This window comes from Microplitis mediator, chromosome 11, assembly GCF_029852145.1.
Source record: "Microplitis mediator isolate UGA2020A chromosome 11, iyMicMedi2.1, whole genome shotgun sequence".
Lineage (NCBI taxonomy): Eukaryota > Metazoa > Arthropoda > Insecta > Hymenoptera > Braconidae > Microplitis > Microplitis mediator.
Genome location: NC_079979.1, coordinates 9818585 through 9838084, shown reverse-complemented (window position 1 = coordinate 9838084; position 19500 = coordinate 9818585). Strand labels below are relative to the sequence as shown.

The 19500-nt window shown below is 31.3% G+C and overlaps 1 protein-coding gene across 1 annotated transcript; it reads left to right on the top strand.

Annotated features, from left to right (window-relative positions):
• The first annotated feature begins 759 nt into the window (after positions 1-759).
• LOC130676961 (uncharacterized) lies at positions 760-3002 on the top strand. The gene is made up of 3 exons (XM_057483472.1): positions 760-858; positions 2447-2737; positions 2822-3002. The coding sequence occupies exons 1-3, from the start codon at positions 760-762 to the stop codon at positions 2888-2890; spliced, it is 459 nt and encodes a 152-aa protein (XP_057339455.1). The 3' UTR covers positions 2891-3002.
• Positions 3003-19500: the final 16498 nt, after the last annotated feature.

Below are 19500 nucleotides of genomic sequence, written 5' to 3'. Positions count from 1 at the left end.
CAGGTGAAATTTCGTCGTATTTTCAGTGTAATTTGGATAACACTAAGTTAACACTGAAACCCACGGTGGAAATGGATCCGCCAGGGTAGATAATAGTGCTATTAACAAAGTAATACAATGATATAAAGTTATTCCGGTCATTTAAAATGTCAGGATAGTTTGTTAATAACTTTTTTTTTTTTTTAATTAATCCAAAACAGTGAACTGAATAAAAAAAAAAAAAAGTTAAATTTGCTAGCATATCTAATTTATTTTAATAGAATATTCTATCCCATTTATTTTATTGTATATAATTAAAATTTTTTAAGATATCCATTGTCAAATATATTATTTTTTTCTGTCTGCTAAGTTCAGGCTCATATCATATATGCGACCCGGCGAGATAGGAAATTTTTTCTGGGTCTGACTATTTACATTCGAAACTAGTGGTAGGGGTAAGAGGATCATGCGTTGAAGAGAACGACTATTAGTCCTACTCATTTAGCTGTATCAGGATGTATACTTCGGTACCTATAGTATACGTATTGTGCAGATATTGTTTAATTTTGTTTAATATTGATACCTGTTCATGTGGTTATTCCACTACATCGATTGTTATGACTAATTTTGGATATTGAATAATTGTTAAAAACAAAACTTTTGTTGAAAATATTTTTTTTCTTTGAGAATCGTTCTATAACCTTAATTTCGAGTGAAGCATAAAATATAATATATTCTTCGGATAACTCAGCTATCAACAGTTTACAATTATCCTCTAACATGCGTCGGGGACCATACCAACGATATCTAGATCGCTACGGCAAATGTGTGTTGCCTCGTTCAACTTACTATCACAGAATGAAACAACTTATGATGACTGTAAGTATTAATTTTTTTTTACTAATAATAGCTTTATTAATAATATGGACACTGTAGTGATGATGATGTTTTTTAATTTAAAAAATTGCAAGCTTTAAAAAAACAAAATCATTATCAATGTACGAAACTGAGTAATAGTCGCTGGCAAATGTGTGCAATAGTATAAATTTAGCGGAAATATGATTTATTTAGATATTGAAGTGTGTAGGAGCTGCAAAAGTACCAGAAGTTCTTTCAAATTAATTAATTTCAGCTACCATGAAAACTCAATGAAACGATTTGATTTCGTTTAGAATTAATTAAGTTATATTTATTCTTTAATATTAACGATAAATTAGCAAAATGCTTAATTGTAAAAATAATTGATATAATTAATTAGAAAAAAGGTAAAGAATAATTATATAATAAATATTCATAATATTAATACTAATAACAAATACATTTTATTAAAAAAAAAAAAAAAGTATACTTTTGTTGCCAAGAAAATTGAAGCAATTAACATTTATTATTTTAATTAAACTGATACATTTTTAGAAGTACATAAACGTTTGTAGTGCAAAAAGATTATTAGAGAAATATTAGTTGAAAAGCATAATTTGATTTCTTATGATGCTGAAATTACAAAAAATCCAACAATTTAAAAACATTTTTTGCACACCTCAATCGCGAAAGCGTTAGGTGTGCTTTACTGTCACTCTCTCACTCTCGGCTCTTTCACGGACTTTAAATCCTCTCTACTTTCTTTATAGTACACCAAAGTTGTTAATGATATATACCATTTTAAAGGAAATTTATTAAGGAACATTTTTCAATGCAATCCATATTTGATTAATGATGTGATTAATTTAAAAAAAAGGATTTAGTCCGAAGCCCTCAGTGCGTCAATTGTGGTGTTCGGACTCGTCTAAACACGATAACTTTCGAAAAACAAGACTTATCGACTTAGTTTTTTTTTTATTATCTGTGTATTTCTGATCACAAGAACCCTTTCAAAAATTACTATCTGAATCCTTTTTGTTTTGGTGTAATTAATAAAAAACGTGAAAACTGATTCTTCGTGAAAAATTTAGCTGCTATTTTTACTGGTGTTATTATTTTTTTCATTGTTTCTCTCTATCAACTACTGGTGGCAGCACTAGCGTATCAATATGTTTGAAAAAAAAAGCGACATTTAAGACAAAACAAGGCGGGATATTTAGAAAAAAATGTTAGTAAAAAAATATTAAACTGAAAATACGAAATAAAAATAAAAAAATTAAATTGATAATTTGTAAGTTGAATAACAGTTCATAACAAAAAAAAATATATTAAAATTATATAATAATAAAAGTAATGATTAAAAATAAATTGAGCGATTGAGGTGTGCACTTTTGGATTTTCCAACATTTTTAATAAATAAAATCTAAAAAAAAAAAATTTCCACATATAGAAGCTTAGAAAATTGATTAGTGAAATTTTTTAAAAATATTTTATCAATAGTAATTTGGTTGCTAAAAAAAATGAAAAATGTTCAAATATCTGATGATTTCAGTGTCATAATTTTTTAGCTTTATTAAAATATTTGTAATTTTATTTTCATGTGTTATAGCAGGAGAATCAAGAGATTCAAAATTCAGCGATCGAAAATGTTGGAAATTGCTATAGCCACAGTTCAAACAATCCTATCGAAAACGTTGGCGATAACACACGATTGTCGAGTAAGCAAGGTGTTGAAGTTATTGACATGAACTTGAGTTCTCATAAGGAAAATGGGAAGCTAGAAGAAAATCAATCAAATTTATGCCTACAAGATGAATTAGATGAACATGAATATACAAGACATTTATGGTTTCGTGATGAATATGGTGAATCAACTGAATATGAAGAAGCTTGGTTTGACGTAATTATGCTCACATTATATGAAGAAGTATTTTTAAGAAAATTCTTTTATATTGTTATATCTTTAATGTGCTTTTTTGATTAGGCCGAAGAACAACTTCCAGATGAACGCTTTCATGAGGCCGCTGATGATCGGCATGATGAAGTATATTAAAAAATACAAAGGAAACGAAAATAAATATCTCGTTGCTAAAATTAAAAGAGTGAGTAAAAAAATTTGTTTCACCATCAATAACATAAAAATATGAGAACATGAAAAAAATCGAAAACCGAATTTCTCATAAATTTTGAAATTTTAAAAAAAATTTATTTTTGAAGCGAAATTGAAATTTTTTTGGTTTAAGAAAAAAAATTCTTGGCTACAGAAAAGAAGTCATCTCTTGCCAAAAAATCAACGTTTTGAACGAGAAAAAGTTTAACTTCGGCCAAAAAACTTTTTCTTGCCCCAAGAAAAAAGATTTCTTACTCCTAACAAACAAAGTTTTGAACGAAAAAAAAGTTAATTTGGGCTAAGAAAAAATTTCTTGGCCGAAGGAAAAAATTTCCTTGCTCCAAAAAATAATCGTCTTGATTGAAAAAAAAAAATCCCTTGGGCCAAGAAAAAATTTCTTGACCCAAGAAAAAAATTCTCTTGCTCCGAAAAATAAATTGCTTAAGTGAAAATAAAAGTTGCTTCGGCCAAGAAAAAAAAATTTCTTGCTCCAAAAGTTTGCTTCTTTAATGAAGACTTAAATTTTTCTCAGTCAAAAATGTATTCTCTCTCCGAAAGGTTGACGTGTGGATTTTTTTTATTTTTTGGTTTTATTTGAAACGTAAATTTTTGTGTTTTTTTTCCGAGCAAAATTATTCAAGACTTGAATTTAAAGTAACTTTAATATTAAAGTCATGAATCATGATGTATTATAGGATATACTATAGTACAATTCGAAAGGGTACTTGTAGTTCTGTCTTATCATTGTGACAGCTTGAGTTAGTACAACCTGGATGAAAGTTTTTCTCGCATTTTAAATAGCTTTCAACTATTCTAGAAATTTGTTTGTTGCAACGTGAACAAATATACGATTTTGATGACATTTTGTTCAATTATTTTCTTTAGAATTTGAGCACATTATCATTTACTATTATCTCAAACGTTAATCTTACTCACAGTTTACAGTTCTAGTGATTGTTGACTTACGAACGCACATGTATAACCTCCAAATATAACCTCAATCCTCAAGCTAGATTTTTTAACGACTTGCTTGATCATATATATCACTAATTTATAAATTTTCACTTCTCAACATATATAGACAAAATTTAAATAATTACTTTTTGTAATTTAAACTATTTTCATTCTGTCTTTCCAGTAAATATGCAACTAAATCTATTAGAGTGCACGATACACGTCCGCACACAATAATAATAATAATAATAATAATAATAATAATAAAAAAACATCGATTAAAAAAATTTTTTTATTTAAATCTTATAAATGTAATACACACAATAATAATAATGATGACATTAATTTAAAATTTATACATTAAAATTAATAATAATAAAAAATAATTTTTACAATGGATGTACAAAAACTTTAAAAAAATAAAATAAAATAAAAAAAGCTGAATGTATAATAGTGATAATAATAATAATGATTAGTTGAATTCAGCATCCATATTCAACCCAAACTCAGCAGCGTCCATATTTAAATGGATCAGTAGCACCTGGCAATTACGCCGCAGCTGATGATACTGGAGATGCCAGTAATCAATTTCTTGGCTTTGCTCCACGAACACTGAAGCATCGAGGTCCTGCAGCGTTCGTAAACGTTGTACTTCGCCCTCCAGCCCCTGCATACGTTCCTGGCAACACTGCCACTCCAATTGCTGCTGCTGGATCTGAAGCTGCTGCTGCTGCTGTTGGATTTCCAATGGAAGTTCTTCAACTAAAACAAAAAAATACAAACAATTAAGAATTTAAAAAATTTTCAAATAATAATAAAAATAATAATAATAATAATAAATACCTTCATCATCATCTGTTGATACCAAGTCGCAGTAGCTGGTTGAAGTCTCTGGTGGTGGTTGTCGCGTTTCGATCTCCATCGACTGCTGCTCGCGTACATCTTCTAATCCAAGCATGGATTCTTCTTCAGCTGAAAAAATACAAGCAAATAACAATTAAAAAAATTTTCAAATAATACTAATACTAATAATAATAATGATAATAATAAATACCTTCATCATCTGTTGATGCAAAGTCAGAGTAGCTGGTTGAAATCTCTGGTGGTTATTGCGTATACCACAGGGGCTTACCCCCATAAATCAACGGAGCTGCTGGTTGTTGTTGACACTGCTGCTGCTCGGCTTCTTCCAGCAGTTCAGCGATGTCGAGCTGATCATTCAGCACATCATCGATTATTGTATCCATCGATTCATCATCAACATCGTACCACCCTGTCGACTCCATCAGCACGTTGACCAGCGATGGAGGTGGTGCAGCTGTTGGTGAGCCCAACATTGCTTGATTTTTGAAAGAATCAATGGCGCACTCCTCGATCAGCGTATAATCCTCGGCTGATGGTTCATGTGTCGAATCATTGGTTAACTTGAACCACCAATGATTATCGGTCCAAATTAACTGGGCTGGAGTTTCACCATTAATGGTGAAAATGTGCTCCCATAACGGCTCTGTTTTAATGGCAGCAGCATGCTCATTCAGTGAGCACATCTCGACCTCGCGATCCACTTCCTCAAAAATGAGGAAGTGCGAGTAGCTCCTGATCCACACATCAGGAACGTAACATGAGGTGATGTTGTTACCCATTATGATTTTGTATATTCTACAAAAATTTAAATCAAAATTAAAAAATGAAAGTACGAGAATAATAATAATATAAAAAAAAATAACTCATATTTAATTACTTACATTTTTTCACGAAGATTGAAATAAAACCAGAAGGTTCAAAATTTGCAGTTTTCACTTGATAACACGCACACTCAGACACGAAACTTTGAATAATTTAAAGAAAAATGTAATTTAAAAAAAAAACTTTTGAAAATTGAAAGTTTGACTCACTCACACACACTACACTTATGATAAATTTGAAAACTGTAAAAATTCAAAGTCGCACTAAATAACACTACACTTTGAAGTTTAAGTAACAGACATGTTATATTATAAAAATGCAACCACTTACATTGCAGAAACCTCTACTTAACTATTGAAAAAAAATGTCCTACCCATAATTATCTTGTAATGACCAATAGCCAAAACGTTCCAGTAAAAGTTGACAAAAATCTCATGACTATTTCCACTACCATCAAAAATAAATTTTGAGCTTCACCCATAAAAATTTTTTTATAAAATTTACATGTTATGAAAACAATTGTTAAAAAAATTTATATATTTACATATATATATATATGTCTCAATGATTTTTCATTTGAATTTTAATAAAATTATACTTGAAGCTTATCCATATAAAAAAATCGGTCTATAAGTTGACCCTGCGGGCCAGCCCCAAAACTTCCCGCTGTTTTCGACTTCGTTGAGCTCGAAAACATTATTGTAAATATATTTTCGAGCTCGCAAATACTTTTGTATGCCATTGTTTTGTAAAATACCATTTTTTAGCATTTCTTTCTCCCACGATATCTCGCGAACGAATTGACCGATTTTGATGGTTGAGGCAGCAATCGACGCGTTTTGTCAAGTTCTAAAGCTGATCAAATTTTGGATTCGATTTATCGAGTCGTTTTCGAGATATTTCAGCAAAAATTAAAAAAATTTTTTCTTATTTCTTTCGACAACGGTTTCTCTTGAACGAATGAACCGATTTTGATGGTTGAGGTCGCATTCGACGCGGGTTATAAAGCTCTAGAGCCCAGTCCATTTTGGAATCAATCCATCGAGCACATTAAAAGTTATCAAAAAAAAACATTTTTGAAAAAACTTTATTTTTGAAATATCTCTGAACGAGCCCTACCGATCAAGCTCAAATTTCTCTCGGCTTCAAGATACTGACAATCCGCGTCGAAGGACACCTTAAAGTTCAAAGTCGGTTCATCCGTTCAAAAGATACAGGCATTTACATACGTACGTACGTACGTACGTGCGTACGTACATGCACACATACATACACTCGGACATCATCTTGAAATTGGTCAGAATATCTTCCTAGGACCGTAAATCGGACCGAAACCAACAACTTCCCGAATTTTAGGAAATTTACAATTTTCTTAGCGGGAAGTTAAAAATACAAATTAGTAAGCTTCTAAATAAACTATGTCAAGATATCTCAAATTTTTTTTGAAACTGATTAATTATATACTAAAAGTTTTATACATGAGAAATTTGTTAATTTCATTGGTTTTTAATCTGATTTAAATGTTTTTTCTCATATGCAACAATTATTTATGGTTTAATTAAATCATATGTTAAATATAATATTTAATGGTTATTTGTATGTAAGATACTTAGTTATTATTCGTTTATTTATCAAAATTGTTATCAATACATTCTTAAAATATATTTGAACGATTTTTTTAATAAAATGTTGTAAAATATTTTATTCAACTCATGTGCGCTATTCACGTTTTATCGTGCCTAAAATGCGAACCCTAAATGGCCGTTTACCGACTGATGAAAAATTATTTGTCAAAACGCAATAAAGATGTCTACTATCCCGGCCATTGTGACGTAATGAAAATAAACGTAACTATCTTTCAAGCTCTTACTGAATATGGGGTAATTACAAATCCCTGTTGTTACCCATTGAGTAGCCAAGATTGTGATGCCGAATGTTTTTTTTCATCATGTCACTAAACAGCTATTGAAACTTCGCTTTTTAAGCGATTAATAGATCGTGAATAACGCATATGAGTTGAATAAAATTATGGGCGCAACATGTAGGGTAAGTCATAATCCGTCACCCGCGATGTGTTTAGCACTCGTCTCCGGTGCACAGTATGCACTCGCTTCGCTCGTGCCTGCGCACCTGCGACTCGTGCTAAACGCATCGCGCTGACACATTATGAATCACCTACCCTACTAGTTACGCCAATAACTATTTTTCGCTATAGAGAAAATATAAACTAACATAATTATGAATCAAGAGGCAATAAAAAAATATTTTTTTATCAATTAACATTTAAAAAATTGTTAAAAATAAGTATTTTTTATAATTTTACATAATTATGATAGTGCATTAGATTATTTTAATATCTTTTGAATCAGTTAAGAGAGGCGATAAAAAAATAAAAATATTTTTTAGCAAATAATATTAAAGAAATCGTTTAAAATAATTATTTTCATAATTTTACATAATTATGTTGAGGTGATTTATTGCTACACATGTATGCACATCCAAATTTTCAATTAAAAAATTTTTTGTGATGAATCATGAAATAAAAAATAATAATAATAATGATAAATATACAATTAAAAAATATCAACGATGAAGAAAATAAAATGAATTTTTTAAGAACCCTTATCTTAAAATTTATACATTAAAATTTTTTAAAAACCCTTATCTCAAAATTTATACATTAAAATTTTTTAAGAATGCGTCATATTGTTAAACATTTAAAAGAGAAATTGTTATTCCTAGAATTGATATAAATAATGATAACTTTAAGATTGCCCATTGGTCAGAAGTTTTATCATTATCTATATAAAGAAAGAGTTTTCAGTAAGCATCAGTTGATTTTTTTTACGTTAAACCCGTTTTAACTGTGAAAACTCCAATAATTATACATTATTATTGATTTCGGAATTGTATCAGAAAATCATAATGTCTATCGCTAAATATAATAGTGTTCTTAAAACAGTAGCTCAAGCTTATGAGCTATTATCTCAGCTTGATGCTGTGAGTGAAGAGAAATGTCTCACGTGGATAAGAATTTGTAATGATACTTGTGAACAGTTCAATAAATTATTATTAGAACGTAAAAGCAGTGTTCATGAGAGGAAAAACTTACAAACTAACATCTCACATCTGTGCTGGTATAGTGATAAATTTTTACAATTATCTAAGCCAGTGACTGGCGGTGCTCTCAATGCTAATAATATTGTTCAATGGCGAGACTTGGAAAATGCCTTCCGAAATAGAATTAAGACCGGTTGTGTTGTTAACCTGGGGCATATTGACTTGAGAGCATTTTTAAATGATGCGAAAGTTTTAATAATTGAAAAAATTAATAATATTCGAGAACAAGAGGGAAACCTCAAAGTAAGCGTCACTCTTTTATGTGGTTTTGAAAATGTTAAAAGTGACGTTACGATAAAAGACAATAAATCCTTCAAAACTAAAAGTGATGAAATTTTAATATCTACTTCACTTGCTGATTGGTTCAGTGATAGTGTATATGAGCCGCTATTAAAAAAAGTTGAAGAATTCAATCAGAAAGATTCGGGGTGGAGTTTGAGTGAAATTATAAACTTGATTGTAAATATATCACGATACGCTCCACTGCAAGTTGATTTTTCAACATATGAGAATCTACCCCAAGATATTAAACAGAAGAAGGCTGTTCTAAACATCAAGAATAATGATGTCTACTGTTTTCTGTGGTGCATCAAAGCTGCATTGTTTCCAGCAAGAAATAACCAACCTGAAATAGTGTCATCATATCAACATGTGGATGCAGTTTTCAACCATCAAGGTATTAGATTTCCGATATCTCTCAAAGATATCCCTAAATCTGAAAAACTGAATAATTTAAGAATCAACGTTTACGGTATAGAATCGGAAACTGATAAAAATAATGAAGATAATATAGATAATATAATAGTTCCTTTATATTTAAGTTTAAATAGATCTGATAAAGAAACTATTCACTTATTAATGGTTGAGACGGATATTACTTTGCATGATGATGATGAAAATCCTGATAGCTTTCAACCTATACATCATTTTGCTTTGATTAAAAATCTCTCTCGACTAGTCAAATGTCAAATTTCAAAGTCTAAATCAAGATTATGGTTTTGCGATCGATGTTTAAATCATTTTAGGTTTCAACGTACACTTGAGAAACACACACCTGATTGTTTGAAATATAATAAAGTACGAATGAGATTGCCGGAGAAAGATAAAGATATGGTACCAAGTCTTAAAAATCTAAAATATAAGGATCCAGTACCGTTCGTAGTCTATGCTGACCTTGAATGCACTCTCGAGATCGGTGCAGATGATACACAAAAGCATGTCCCTCACAATGTAGCTCATTACCTGCAGTGTAATTATGACAATTCTTTATCTAAGTTCAAAATCAATCGTTCACCTGATTGTATTATATGGTTTTTAAAAAAATTAGAAATCTTAGGTAGAAATGTTAACAAACTTTTAAGAAATAATGTTAAAATGTTACCGCTCACAATTGATGAGCAACATTATCATAATAATTAAAAACTTTGTCACATCTGTGGAAAACCATTTAAATTAGCCAATGAAATAAGATGTCGCGATCATTGCCATTTTACTGGAAAGTATCGAGGCCCAGCTCATAATTCATGTAATTTGAATTATAAGCAAACTCAGACTATTCCAGTAGTTTTTCATTATCTATCTGGTTATGACTCACATTTTATTATAAGTTCATTAGCTACATGTTTTGATGGTCAAGTAAATGTTTTACCAATTAATAAGGAAAAATATATTGCATTCACCAAGTCAATCAAAAATACATCTGTACAATTGAGATTTATAGATTCTTTTCGTTTTATGACATTAAGTATTGAAAAATTAGCTTCATATCTTGAAAATGATGATAAAAAAATTACACAAAAGTATTATTCCGATTCAGAGCAATTTAAATTAGTTACACGTAAAGGTGTATTTCCATATGAATATATTGATTCGATAAAAAAACTTGATGACACTCAATTGCCAGATAAAAAATTATTTTATTCTAAGCTTAATGATTGTGATATCTCAGATGATGATTACAATTATGCTAAACAAGTTTGGGATAAATTTAATATAAAGACACTTGGTGAATATTCAGATTTATATTTAAAAACAGATGTCTTATTGTTGACTGAAATATTTGAAAATTTTTGTAGCAGTTGTTATAATACATATGAATTAGATCCTTTGCATTACTACACTGCGCCGGGACTTGCTTTTGATGCAATGCTCAAGCTTACAGATATAAAATTAGATTTATTAGATGATCCGGAGATGACATTATTTTTTGAGAAAGGTATAAGAGGTAGTGTTTCTCAATGTGCAAATCGATATGCAAAAGCTAATAATCGATTTATGGGTGATGATTTTAATCAAAGTGAAGATGAGTCATATATCATGTATTATGATGTGAATAATCTATATGGGGCAGCTATGAGTATGCCTTTACCACAAGGTTCTTTTGAATGGATACATGATGATGATATTGATGTACATGATGTAAACAAATTTTTTAATGATAGTCCAACAATTGGATATATTTTAGAAGTAGACTTAGAATATCCAATTGAATTACACGATCAACATAAAGATTTACCTCTGTGCCCTGAACATTTTATACCACCGGGGAGTAAATATTCAAAACTAGCTACTATACTTCATTCTAAACAAAAATATGTTATTCATTATATAAATTTAAAATAGTGTCTTAATTTAGGAATGAAGCTTGTAAAAGTTCATCGAGTCTTGAAATTCAATCAATCAGCTTGGTTGAAGCCATATATAGATAAAAATACAGACTGTCGCAAAAATGCCAAGAATGAATTTGAAAAAACTTTTTTAAGCTCATGAATAATGCTGTATTTGGTAAAACTATGGAAAACGTTCGAAAATATACAGATGTAAGAATAGTTACCAAATGGTCAGGTTGATATGGAGCAAAATCTCTAATATCAAAATCTAATTTAATTAGTTTTACAATTTTTGATAAAGACCTAGTTATAATACAATTAAAGAAAGTCAATCTATATTTTAATAAACCAATTTACATTGGTTTTAGTATCTTAGATTTATCAAAAACATATATATGATTTCCACTATAATAATATTCAGAAAAATTTTAATAATAATGAAGCAAAATTGTTATATACCGATACCGATAGTTTAATTTATGATTTTAAAGTACCAAATATTTATAATACAATTCAACGTGACATTGACAAATTTGATACCTCTGACTACCCGCCAAATAATGTTTACAACATTCCATTAAAAAATAAAAAAGTGATTGGACTTATGAAAGATGAGTGTAATGGTCAAATAATAACCGATTTTTGTGGGTTACGAGCAAAACTTTATGCATTCAAAATCCATAAGAATAATATAGCTAAAAAGAGAGCTAAGGGTGTCGAAAGATCTACTTTGCGAAAGATCACGTTTGATGATATTATGACTTGTCTGGTTGATCATGTAAATATAACAAAACATCAATATCACCGGCACACAAAAAAAATAAATTCTCTGTACTTTTGACGGGACCGATTTATTCCCATGTAGTTTGACCCGCTGAATCTGAATCCGAGGTCCGTTTAACCCGTACACCCTCAGATTTTTAGAAAACTTTAAAAAACCTCAAAGAATCACAAAAATCGACCGTTTTTTAAATTTATAAATTTTTTTAACCCTAACTAAGCATGATTTTTATGTATTTCGGTCCTCCATATACTCACCTGAAGTTTATTTAAAACATTAGCCATTTAAAGTCTGAGTAAATTCCAAAAAATTGCAAAAAAGCAAAAAAATTCTTAGTATTATGATGAAAAAAATTTTATAGGGCTAAATAAATAATTATTTTCATGTATGTTTATCTGTCACATATAATTCTCGAACATCCATCTCCAGCATATAAATCTCGAAAATTGTGTTAGATGAAATAATGCATTCGGAACATCAATGGAAAGCCTGTAGTGATCTGAAAATTACGGGATTATTCCCAGATAGCAAAATGACGTCTTGATGAGTTCTGAATGAGTTCCTATTTATGATTTGGACGTCTTAAAAACACGTTAAAGAAGTCTTTAAGAAGTTCTCAAGATGTCGAATGCGCCACCTAGCGAAGTCAGTAAGACATCTTTAAAAGTTCTCAAAGAGTTTTCAAAGAGTTCTTTTTTCTGACTCCGCAAATAAGACTTCAGAATGAACTTACCATGACGTCTTAAGGAGTTCCTAATTTTGACTTCATTTTGACTTCAAAAAAGTTAAAAAAAGAATACATTTAGACGTCACAAAACTGACGTCTTATTTATGAAGTCTTCAAGAACTCTTAATTTAGAGTTCTTAAAAATGACACCTTTAAGAAGTCATCATAAGACTTCTTGAAGAATCCTTCGAAAATACGTCGTAAAGCAGTCATTCTGACTTTCATGCTGTCTGGGTTGCAAGGTCGACAGTTGGGGTTCACGAAATGTCACTGTTTTTTATTTTTGTGGAATAGTTGCGATCGAAAAAACCGCTATGTTAAAAAAAGTGGCCAACGAGAAAGAATTGAATTCTGGTTCTCAATATCACGCGAGAACCTCTAATTGATCCTTCTAATACTTGGCCGAATAGTTTCCGGCTATAAGTGATGTTAAATTGAAAGAAGGAATTCTTATGGACCCCAAATTCGGACTTTATTCCAGGACAATAATCTCGAATATAAAATGAACGAGACTGAGAGAGCAGCATGGGCAAGCTTTAAAGAAGCATCCCAGAACGTTTTAGGAAATACGAAAAGAGTGAAGAGCAAGGTGAAAGATTCCATCAGGACATCAGTGTAATGGAAAAACGTTATCAAGGTAAGTGGGATGTCAATATGATGGCAGATCACTGTTGGACACTACAGAGAGATCTACCTGAAGAAATGAGGAAACGAAAGAGAAACCCTCTATGTAGGACATTTGAGGACAAAAGGGTTAGATATAAGCGGAGAACGAATTAATATTGACATAACGTTTCTATAAAGATTTTTCGAAGCATATTAAAATTTTTTTATGTTTTAAGCCAAAATATTTTTTATATATATATCACAGATCGAACAATATGATTTCGTTTATTTATTTCGATTTAAAAATTGATTTTTGTTATACCAAATTTTATTTTTTTCGATTTTTTGGGAATTTTTGCCATTTATTAAAAATTTTCGAGATGTCTGAGCCATGGATGTTCGAGAATTATATATGACAGATGAACATACATGAAAATAATTATTTATTTAGCCCTACAAAATTTTTTTCATCACAATACTAAGAATTTTTTTGCTTTTTTGCAATTTTTTGGGGTTTTTTGGAATTTACTCAGACTTTAAATGGCTAATGTTTTAAATAAACTTCAGGTTAGTATGTGGAGGACCGAAATACATAAAAATCATGCTTAGTTAGGGTTAACAAAATTTATAAATTTAAAAAACGGTCGATTTTTGCGTATTTTTGAGGTTTTTTAAAGTTTTCTAAAAATCTGAGGGTGTACGGGTTAAACGGACCTCGGATTCGGATTCAGCGGGTCAAAATATATGGGAATAAATCGGTCCCGTCAAAAGTACAGAGAATTTATTTTTTTTTGTGTGCCGGTGTATTTAATAAGAAGTAGTCATCATGAAGTGAAAACAATTAAACAAAGTAAATGAGCATTAAGTTGGAACGATAATAAAAGGAAATTAAGTGACACCTCAACTGATACTTTACCTTGGGGTTATAAAGTATCAAGTAAAAAGATAAAAACTAGATAATAATATAGATAAAATTTATTTAATTCTAAGTTTGTAAAAATAAAATTGAATAAATATAGTTATTATGTGTAAAATTAGAGGATAAACTAATTGGATCTGGTGTAGGTGATAATAATTTTAACAACTAAAAATTACACACTTTTTAGGTAAAATAAATTAACTATTTATTTACACTTTGTACAGAATTATTGTGAGAAATAATAATTATTATTAGCGAATTCAACTTGATTAATACGCGAGAGCGAATGCAACGTAATAAGCACGTATTAAGACTCAACACGTGGTTGATAGCGGTTACTTCCCGGAAATCAATTTACAATTGATTCTCCGCGGATGACAATTTATTTATATTCAACAAATAGCAGCCTTGATATACTGACTAATTATTGAATATAATTCAGCACAAGATTTATTATGATTACTCAATAAAACGTTTATAAAAGCGAAGCGGTTTTAAGCACGAGGTGAACTTTTGAAGAGCACGTTGTGAATTAATGAGAAAACGTCGTAAAGTGAAAGCCCACAACGGTTTCCTTGTGACGTCAGAGCGGTAGACCAATGAGAAAATTAGAAAGCGACGCTAACGAGATTTCAGCCAATAGGAAAAATCCACGTAGCTTGATGAGATCTTGAGCCAATGAGTGCGTTTCATGTCGCAACTCTTTTATTCATTGTTGGAACTAATTGATTTGAATGATGGATTTTCCTCATTGGCCAAGATCTCGCGCGTAAGTTCAAATAGCGAAAGTGCTGCCGACCTATTGGTGAGGCTCGGCGTTCTCAGGTGGTAGCGAGTTTGCTCTTGACTGAACATTGTGAAAATAAAAAACTCAGAATTGTTTATTGTTATTTTTTGTTTATTAATACTATAAAAAATACATGATAATTTTATAAATTAGACTCATAATCCAGCTATTATGTGAATTATCAAAGCCTAGCCATTTAACATACATTTTATTTCCATGTTTTTTTATTATTTTCTCAACTAGATACACATCTGAATAATTGACTTTACTGAGTTCTTCAGCATAAAATCCTCCTTCTATCGGTTGATCTTGATAATCAATCAGCTTGTAAGTTGTTGGATTCGTTTTTTGTATTGTCTTAATTGTGAAAATTTCAGTCGTCCAGTTTGGTGTGTAACCCTTTTCAAAAACATGTTTATATTTGCTTATTCGAACTTTATCTCTAACTTTGAATTTAATTTGTTTTCGCGCCTGTTTACTTTGAAGAGGTTTGTAAATTGTCTGCAGTATGTGTTTTTCATTACCAACAGTTACATCTGCAGGTTTCATTTTGATGGTTCGATGTTTCGTATAGTTATAATTATCAATCAAGTCCTTTAGTATGTCGATCCATTTGTAATTTCCACGTACTGTAAACTCGGGCCACATTTTATTTTTAAGTGTTCGATTGAAACGTTCACATATGGAGGCCTTCAAATTACTGAATGTTGAGTACATATAAATCCCATAATGTTTCATGAGATCTTTGAATTCTTTATTATAAAATTCTTTGCCTTGATCAACGTGAAGATTTTTAGGTTTTCTTCCTTGCTGTAACACAGACTTCATAGCGTTTCTGACGTCACTGCCACTTTTACTGTTGATTGGAACTGCCTAAGCGTACTTTGAAAAATTATCTATAATTGTGAGTAGATATTTATATCCACTATTAGCTGTAGAGTATGGTATCATCTCAACCAAGTCAGCTTGCCAAGTCTCATCAAGTCCACGAATGGCAACATGACGACGAAGATAATTTTTTCGAGCTTGTTTGTGGAGTTCTTTAGCTATCACTTTCTTTTTATTTTCGATTTTTATTAAGATCAGACAGTCTACGATCGATATCAGATATTATTTGAGTATCACGTACTACAGATCTTACAAGCGTTGTTACACGACTTGATAGCTGTTGGATAGATTGAATCTGTTCACTAACAAGTTGCTCTAATGCACTCACTTTGGTTGTCAATTCGATAATGAGGTCTGGATCTTTACTCGTCATTTGATTCTCTAGCTTAACTATTTCAACCGTTACTTTATCTTCAAGATCAGTTATACGATATTTATTGTAGTCACTGATTGTTTTCACACTGTCTAATTCTTGTTTTATTTCAATTTTCATAGTATTATATGTGACTGCATCATTTTCATTCTTAGGTTCGGCAACATTGCATAACCTTTTTCTGTCCAAGTCGAACTGTCCATCATCTGTCAACTTGAAACCTTTTCCAGTTGGTCCAGCACCACTACTACAGCCTTTATATTGCGTCTGATTTAATTGTGAAGATACACGTCCAAATATATCGATACCTATTTTGATGATCCTCTCTTCTCGAATGTTATTTTATAAATGATGATTTATTGTTAATGTCTCTCTTAATAAATAATTTCAGCTTCACGTAGCTCTTCAATGATTGAAATTATTTCATTAGAATGACTAGAGTTGCCTGCTGCTTGAGATGCTATTAGCAGGCGAAGGCGATCTATGAGTTCATTAGGATCATCCCAATAAACATAATCCACATATTTTCGTTTCTTTGAAACGGTCATAAACTCAGGTAGCCCTTTAACTTTTTTCATTGGTGATCCAACAAATTCAGCAATATATTTATTATATTTAGCAGACTTCTCAACATAAAGACTTCTTTCGGATCCATAATTTTTCCTATGAGTATTCGTTGAAACAATGAGTTTATGGTACACATCTAAATCACTTGTAGTAATTGATTTTTCATTCGTCTCACTTTTAAATAACAATTCTATAAGCCCCGTAGATAAAACATGATTTTGATCATTCACTGATATGGTATTATCTCTAAATTGAACTGGCAAATTACCAAAAAATAATTGATTATTTTTTTTATGAATACCAAATCTTGTATTCAAGCCATTGGAATTTTTTTTATTCAACATCTCAATATATTTAGATATAGAGTTATGATATCTCAGAGGCGTGCTTGTAGAGGTTGGAGGTTGTGATATAATGGTTTCATCCAAGTTGTTGCTACTAGTACTGTTTACATTTAAATCATCATAAGTATCATGACCATGATGTATATCACTATTATAATTAATAGTTTGATAGTCACTATGTTCGCGTTTCAGAAAAAAATTTTGCACTGATTCATCTTCTTTTTTAATTTCATGTTTTAAAGCCTTAGAATTCTCAACTAATGTTCTCAACGGTGTCACGATGGGTTTAAACATTTCATTTGCAGTTTGTTCCGAAGTGTCTTTATCGACTTTTAATATTTTATGTTTCTGTCTTATTGCATCACTAACTTTAGATATTTGTAGCAGCATATCTTTCTGCTGAGAAATATTTCTACACGCCATGTGTACATGCTTGAATGTCCTTTATAACTGTGTCAATTTGTATAGGGATGATTAATTTATACTTATAAAACAGTCAAAACCTTTTCTATAACGTCCATTATTCAATTCACTATCCTTATCAATAACAACAAATTCGTGTTTGTTATCACTTTTCTTATCGTTCCAGCATGCTAAACATAAATCTTTGAATTCACTGTACGGCATATCTGTATTCACATGATCATCATATATGTGCTTCAAATTCATTTCATCTTGACGAAAAAGTACAATTAATTAATGTAACGGGACCTAAGTCCGCCTCCGCCGACCGGAAACCGATACCTCGCCCTTTTGGGCATACTCGCGTTGCGTGTGGTCCCTATCTTTGACGCTACCATATATTATAAAAGCGAAATGTGAGCATAAGCTCACATTAACTTACCCATTAGGCATGCATTGCATGTGGGTGTCTCACCAACAACCACCACGAGACCGACCGCATTTGGACCCATACACTCCTCCCATCTCTGGTCGAAGTGGGGCTTGGAATGGATCCCCTATGGTACTAGACTTCAGCTCTGGTGAACTGCTTGCTTAGGTTTAGTGGTGGGGTGCGCAAGTTCTTCCCCAACCCATAAGGGCTACTTCCACTTAGGAATATAATCACCAAGATTTCAAACACGCCATTATAAACACATGCTCTCATCCATCACTTAGTGATCTCTAATCTGCGAGCTTTTTGTGGCCGCCATGATGTTTTGAGGCACAAAATGGCGGGGGTTACCCACTCGCCAACGAAAAAGTACAAGAAAATTGGCATTGTCACGTATCAGATGTTTTGGTATACGTGTATAGATTTGACAGAGATAAAAGCTATCAACATTTTTGTGTCGCCCCATACAAAAATATGCTCTGACATGATCTTGCTTCTCACAAGTTACGTCATCGAATATCATAAGAGAATTCGGTTGCGCATCATCTGGATTAACAACTGATTCATGATCATTAAATGGGAAGTATCCAACTCCTTCTATAGGCTGTAGTGCTGACTCTAAGAATTTATATTTAGGCTGATTAAGTGATTTAGAGTATACATAAATGTTCTCAAATCTCAAACCATTAGGATAAGTAATTAGTGCAAGGAGTGCATTCGTTTTCCCACAATTTGATGGTCCACAAAGGACTGCTCGAACAGTATTTGGTAGCAGTGCACCATGAGGTTTTATAATTTTTTTTCTCATCACCTTGAATTATTTGATCAAAATTGATCACAGGTAATTCAGCTGTCTGTTTTTCAAACTTCATCTTGAATTATTTTAGATAACACTAAATACTACGTTAATCCGTTGGTGACTCAATTCTAACTCAACAATATTCTTATAAATACCGAGTATTTATACGATTGAGATTAGTCATAAAGCTACAATGGCTAAGAGCGGACGTACCAGTAAAGTCAAAACTAAGTGTGGCAAAGGTTTTATCAACAGTGTAATAAATAAATTACCAATAGAATTATATGTGCCGGGATATCAGTACTGTGGACCTGGTACAAAATTAACGAAAAGATTAGCTTGAGGTGGTCCAGGTATAAATCCTCTGGACAGAGTATGTAAAGCGCATGACATTGCTTATTCTAAAAATCCAGACAATATGGTGGCACGTCATGCAGCTGATAAAGATCTGGCTGAAAAAGCTTTGCAACGTCTTCATGCAAAAGATGCTAGCCTTGGTGAAAAAGCCGTGGCTTGGGGGGTCAATAAAACCATGCGAGTCAAGAGAAGTTTGGGTAT

Excerpts from the sequence above, each read along its gene's own strand:
- LOC130676961 (XM_057483472.1), top strand. The coding sequence starts at position 760 with ATGCGTCGGGGACCATACCAACGATATCTAGATCGCTACGGCAAATGT. Across the intron at positions 859-2,446 it reads TGAAACAACTTATGATGACT|CAGGAGAATCAAGAGATTCA; the intron begins GTAAGTATTAAT and ends CATGTGTTATAG. Across the intron at positions 2,738-2,821 it reads ATGAAGAAGCTTGGTTTGAC|GCCGAAGAACAACTTCCAGA; the intron begins GTAATTATGCTC and ends TTTTTTGATTAG.